The following is a 6801-nucleotide window of genomic DNA, read 5'->3' as shown; positions in this document are numbered from 1 at the left end:
CACAATTATTGATAGCATAACGTAAAAAAGTTATATGAAATAAATTAATTACAAGACATGTATTTGGTAATCTCAACGAGTAATTTTAAAAAACTAATAAGATGCATCTAATACATGACAATAATTTGGGTATCCACAAGTATGGGACCTGGGACATACATCGTTTTGAAACCGGGTATGTCAAAATTTAAATTTATTCTCAGTTAACTAAATCTATATTTTTGCTTGTAGTTAGAAAAACAATTAAAATTATGTAGTTTTTTATACTGATAAATAAAAACAAACAACTCAATCTAAATATTATATAGTGAACAAGTTAAGTATATTTAATTTTTATATAATTAAAAAAAAATTTAAATTATTAAAGGAACAGTTGCATATTACATATAATGTATATATTTATAATCATTGCATATATGTAAAGAAAAATGTAAGGAATGAGTTATATTTAAAGTAAAACAAATCTTTGAAGGATGGTATATTTGTTTAATTTTTTAAATAGTTAGTTGATTTTAAGACTTTGAAGATTTGTAATTTATATAAAAGTTAATATGTTCTTGATACAAATTCTTAAATTTTATGAATTCTTAATATTTATTAAAATTCTTAAATTTTACAAATTTATTCTAAGTCTTAAAAAATCTTAATTTTGAAAGTCTATAAAAGTTTACAAGTTTGTAACAAGCTTATAAATTTTATTTTCTTATATTAAAAGAACACACTTTAAAAAATAAAAAAAGTACTTAAAATTCAATTAAATTTTGGAGGGCCAACACATATCAAAAACTCACAAAATCCGCAGGCAGACATGCTCGAGAGGCAGTTTTAGGCGTCGCTGATACTTATTAATGTCGTTATGAGAAAGCACATGATTTTTAGTGATTTCAATAGAGACAAAAAGAAATACATAAAAATCACAAAAAAGGACATGCATTTATTATTGTTGAGTAAAACTCTAAAATTCACATCTTATGAAATCTAAATATTAATTACATGTAGCCGTTAACCATACATTTAAAAAATTTTAAAAAGTATCCGTTAGGTATTTAACTGCGCAATCTTTAAAAGCATAATGTAATCCAATAACACGGATTTTAAATTTTAACATAATATAACGAAATCTAAAATAATAATGTAATAATATACTTCTAAAATGAAAAATAGAAAAAGAAAATGAAAACCAAGCTTAATTAGCCGTTAGCTTAATTAACTTTTAAATCGGTTATAAATACATAGGCCAGCATTTGAAGACCTGCAACAACTCCAACTGGTTAACTCACTGCATTGTAACCGCATTCCATCATCCTCACTCACAATATCATCCACCAACGCACATTTGCAAGTAAGCAATCGATTTATGCACATTTGCAAGTAAGCAATCGATTTATGTAAATTTGATGCATTCGTATCTTGACGAATTATTATGAAATGTTGCTTAATCTTCACCGATTCAATTGATAACTTGTTATCTCTGGTGTAATTGTGTTAATGCGTTGAAATCGGTTATCAATAATCGTGTATATCGTCAAGTTTACTCCATGCAGACGATGAAGATTTTGAATTGCGATGAGTTTTGCGTTAATTCAGTCATTTCTTGCTTGATTAATTGTAGCGTTGAAAAGCATTTATGTGGAATTTATATCGTAAATCTTATCATTGATTCGATTTAATCAGTTTTATATCATAAATATTTTCATTGATTCGATATTTGGTTGTTCGGGTTAGTTAGAAACTGAAATCTGTTAAAATTAGGTACAAATCTGTTATTTCTTGCTTGATTAATAATGAGAATTTATTGCGTAAATCTGTTATTCGATTCAAACTGATAGTTCATCAGTATACTTTGCTGTTGGTCAGTTAGAAACTAAAAATCTGTGAAAATTAGGGTTTCTTGTGTTGTATTAATTTTTTTAAAATTTTAAATCTGCAACTGTTGTTTACGCGTGTATTTTAACAGTCTTGTTAGGATTCTGATTAATTTCTTGCTAAATTAACGTTTCAGGTTTTGAAAATGGAGCTTACGAAGAAGAACGTGTGTGAGCCAATTGTTCCCGGAAAGCGATCATATGAGGATTCCAACGATCGTGATCACAAGAACCTGAAAAGACCGAACCTGGTGGTGCAAACGGTTCAAAATGTTCACTCAGATGTGGATAACTTGAGGCCGAATAAATTTGGTCGATCCACTGATTTTACTGGCACAAGACCACCAAGTGGTAAAGTGAAATTTTGGGATCCCAGAAGTTTAAACAGTGGTGGTGCGCACAAACCGAAAGTCACCACCACTGTAACTGTGAGGAAGCCGTTGCAGCCTTTAAACGGTGCAGACGCTGATGTTAATGTGAAGATCAACTCGCGCGTTAACATTAAGTATTGTTCATTGAATTCACAATCTTTTGAGCAAGACAAACTCAAAAGCAAGAAGCAAGCAGAAGTCAGCAGAAACAAACCTTCATCCAGCTCAAAACCTGCTGGAAAGGTTATGTTTTGGGACCCTCTAACAGCGGGTCATGACCAACAGCCAAAGGTCACCACCACCGTTCATGTATCAAGGGGAAAGCCTTTGCAGAATGCTGAAAATGTTGTCTCAGATGGTGAGGCTAAAAGGCGAAAAGAAGGCAAGGCCCAAAAATCAGCAGTCACGACAACTACTGCCTCACAAAAGGAAAACAAGAACCGTGAGAAGATCAAAGAAGCAATGAATGTCTTTGATCAAGTCCACCCCCAACTTTTGGATGAAAACCGAATGAAGATAAACGGGGAAAAGATTGGTAACTGGAGGGTTCCTTTGGAAGCGGTCAAAATAACGAAACAAATGCTCAAATGGATGGAGCCCGTAAAGAGCTTAGGCCCCATATGTGGTGTAAAAATCGGGGATAAGTTCAAATACCGGGCACAGCTTAAGATGATCGGTCTTCACTGCCAACTTCAATCGGGTATTGATTATACCAAGATTGAAGGAAAAAACTTGGCAATAAGTATCGTTGACTCTCATCGGTACGCAAATGACCCCGGATCTGCTGATATGTTGATATATTGTGGTCATGGTGGTCATAGTGGTCTTAAATTCTTTGGGCCTAAACCGCCACCAGAAGATCAAGAACTTAAACGCGGGAATCTGGCGTTGAAGAACAGTATGGATGAGAGAACTGTAATACGAGTGATTAAGAAGCTTGAATTTGGTAAGGATGAGGTGTTTGTGTATGATGGTTTGTATGTTGCGATTCATTATACACGACATAGAAATGAAGATGGCAAGACTATGTTCAAGTATCATTTGAATAGAGTACCTGGGCAGCCTGCACTTCACCGAATGTTGAATGCTAGCTACTGATATCAGTTCTACCATCTCTGCTCCTTTCAAACGCTTGAATCTGGATTTTAGTTTAGCGACCCGTCTATTGTTCAGTATTTGTAACTTTTTTTTCTTATGAATATAGTTAGCATGTTTAGTTCTCTTGTAATAGCTAGTTATGGGCCATCTGTTGTTGAAATATACAAGTCAATCATTTGTTTGACCTCAAAAATATTTAGTTATGAATTTGCCTTATAATCCATTTTTAATCGATTAACAGTTTTTAAGTTGTGAGTTAACCTTAACTTCTAAAACAATAATGAAATTCTCTTTTATGCTTCAACCTACAAAACAATGATGCCAAAGCAGAACTTGAAGCAACCAACCTGTTTTAATAGGCTTTTCGGGGGTACGTACGTTGTAATTTATACATATACTTTGGATTATTTGCAATTAATGAGAATAGCACGATCTAACATAGCACACATCTGGCAACATTTTGTCATTGTATAATTATTCTCCGGAAACATTGTCGTTACATGGTTAACCTATCCTACACCTCTCTCCATGATGTCCGGCAACGTGCTATAATCACTCCATGATGACGGTGAACATACCTTTTCCAGCAGTTACATATGTACATATTTGTAAGAAAATAAGTTTACTTAACCTATGAAACGTGAACACAAATTTAAATTATGTTTTTCGCATATAAGTTCTGTTTGATTAACTGTTCAATAGAGGTTAAGATCAATCTTAAATCGTAAGAACGGTTTATTACTAAATATCTAAAAGTGGTAATGGCTAGTAGTTATACTTTGCTAAATTTAGCACCGTGTTTAAGATTTCTCGGTGATAAGAGATTCCCAGCTTGTTTTTCGTTAAATCACGCCCAACAACATTTTTTTGTCATTATTTGGTTGATAAACCCTATAATTCACTCCATTCATTGGATAACCAGCAAGAGTTGTCTGAAGTCTGAACCTGCCAAAACTCGTTTCAAACGGTCTGAGCAGCCAAAAACCAACTAAACCAACAGAAAATAAGTCTAAAAAAAGCCTAGACTATAACACAGGCTCACTCTGTTACGGACTGAAACCAATGCAAGGTATGGGACTAGTCCCACATCGGTTGTATGGGCAACTGATGTGGGGTTTATAAGCCAAATGGGTTCCATCATCTATCAGACTGGTCTTTTGGGTTGAGTTCTTCTGTTTAGCTTGTAACATTGGTATCAGAGCCAACCTCGGAGTGGTGGTCTGGAGTGAGCCAGCCGTGACCAACGAGGACTCGGAGTGGTGGCCCACAGAGTGGTGGCCTGGAGTGAGCCAGCCGTGACCAACGTGGCCGTGACCAACAAGGACGTTGGCCCTTAAGGAGGATGCATTGTTACGGACTGAAACCAATGCAAGGTATGAGACTTGTCCCACATCGGTTGTATGGGCAACTGATGTGGGGTTTATAAGCCAAATGGGTTCCCTCATCTATCAGACTAGTCTTTTGGGTTGAGTTCATCTGTTTGGCTTGTAACACACTCTTTGCGAACTGAGTATTTAACTACCTAGATATAAACATTGTCAAACATTACCATCTTTTGTTTAAGCGCGACTCAACACTATATCATTTTGAAAGATCATAACAGTGTCCATTTAACATCCAAGGAATTGTAACACAAAAAAATCTATGAATTGATACTTATACATACTATATACTATACATCACACAAATAGTATATATATAAATATATATCATCTTAACGCGTACATACATATTAGCCATAGCACCGAATAGGGTCATTGCAACCTTTCTCACTAGATTGTCTGGACCCAAATCGGCCTCCCTTTGCAAGATACTGCTGATAGTACTCTTCTGCCCTGTAGAACTTCTTAGCTGGCAACATCTTTGTGACCACTTTCCGGTTCAGTTTCTTGCTGTGTTTCTCCTTCGACTCTATTGCTGCTTTCTCTTGCTCGGGTGTGTAGAAGTAAATCCCAGATCTATATTGTGTCAACATCATTTCCCTACCATAATCAACCACCAAGATTTTAGAATACCAAAAAAAAAAAGAAGATTCAATACTCTTAATCCGTTTCATGTTTGCCCGATTTATGTTAGGGGTTTTATTAGCTAGTTGGGTTAAAACAAATCAAAACCATATAATAATTACCTTGGATGATGCCGGAAAGACGGTGAACGGCGTGTTAGCCGGAGCCGAGATATTAAGAACAGTTTCAAGATTTAAAACAGTTTGTTTGTGTAGTTCTATGGTTGCGGCAGTTCTAGAAGATGATTAGGGTACCATTTATAGTTTCAATTGAGTCGTTTGATATTAATAGGAGGTAGTATAGCCTTGATTATAATCCGCCGGTTTGGGTGATTAAAGGATGTTAATTAGATTGTTAATGGAGAAATAAATCACCTAATAATACTTGACGTTAGAAGAGAAGTCTTTAAAAATGATTTAATGTCTCGAACGCAGATTAAAACGATGTTTTTACATGTCGCCGGCGCTGGAAATCCGGTCGCCGGACTTGCCGCCGGGAAAACCGGGTCAAGGATGGGGAATGGGTTGGGTTTATGTTATTATTATTATTATTATATTATAATTTAAGAGAAAGGTTTTAATAAGAAGTTTGATTTTTCTAAGAAGGCTAGGAAGGAGGGTAATTTAGTCTACTACCTTAATATTGAAAACTCACTTAATTTAATTTCAAAAACTCACTTAATTAATCTTAAAAAATCACTTAAATTTTCACGCATCTCCTATAACCACCACCGCCCACCGCCACCCACCGCCACCACCTTGCCAAAAAAATCTTGGAAAATTTCGTCGGAAAGTCATCGGTAAAACACAATGGAAAACACTATAAAAAACACAATAAAAATAAAAATATAATGACAAAAACACAAATAAATAACATAACGTAAAAAACACTATGTAAAAATAAAACACAATTGTATAACACAATTTTGTAAAACACAATTTTGGTAAAACACAATTTGTAAAAAACCCACGAATTTTTTTTATTTTATATATAGCAATATGGTACTCATATAAAAGATAAAAAACACTCGTTATTATGGCGAAATTGTTTTTGAAAAATATGTCGTATAAAAAAGTTATTGACGTTTTAAAATGATGAGAGAATTTGACATGTGTTTTGCATGTCAAAAGAGAAAGTCAACAAATGTGTTATCCATATTATGCTCATACCCTTGTTTTACACATGATTTTCTCTCTAATCTACTCTCAACCATTCAAGTCTAAAAATGAATGGATAAAAATATTTTTTATCCTTCCTACAAAATCTAATCTTATTATTATAACTTAACCCTATAATTTAAATCATAAGTTACACTTTGAACCCTAGACGTTATAAATATATATATAAACTGTTTTAAACTTTATTTACTTTTTACCCTTGAACTTTATAAATATATATAACTAGATAAAACTTTATATACTTTAATATCTTTGGTTTGTTTACGTTTTACACTCGTATAGT

At 33.8% G+C, this 6801-nt stretch overlaps 1 protein-coding gene across 1 annotated transcript; it reads left to right on the top strand.

Moving 5' to 3' along the window:
* The first annotated feature begins 1969 nt into the window (after nucleotides 1-1969).
* LOC143632327 (histone-lysine N-methyltransferase, H3 lysine-9 specific SUVH6-like) lies at nucleotides 1970-3334 on the top strand. The gene has a single exon (XM_077100879.1). The coding sequence runs from the start codon at nucleotides 2012-2014 to the stop codon at nucleotides 3332-3334; it is 1323 nt and encodes a 440-aa protein (XP_076956994.1). The 5' UTR covers nucleotides 1970-2011.
* The last annotated feature ends 3467 nt before the right edge of the window (nucleotides 3335-6801 follow it).

The sequence above is a fragment of the Bidens hawaiensis genome, unplaced genomic scaffold (assembly GCF_021521415.1).
Source record: "Bidens hawaiensis isolate Kalapana, Puna unplaced genomic scaffold, B.hawaiensis_p1.1 tig00000512_1, whole genome shotgun sequence".
Taxonomy (NCBI): Eukaryota; Viridiplantae; Streptophyta; class Magnoliopsida; order Asterales; family Asteraceae; genus Bidens; species Bidens hawaiensis.
Note: the sequence above shows the minus strand (reverse complement) of the source record. Positions and strands in the feature narration are given on the sequence as shown.

What these genes read in the sequence shown, in the direction of transcription:
- LOC143632327 (XM_077100879.1), top strand. Translation starts at nt 2,012, where the DNA reads ATGGAGCTTACGAAGAAGAACGTGTGTGAGCCAATTGTTCCCGGAAAG.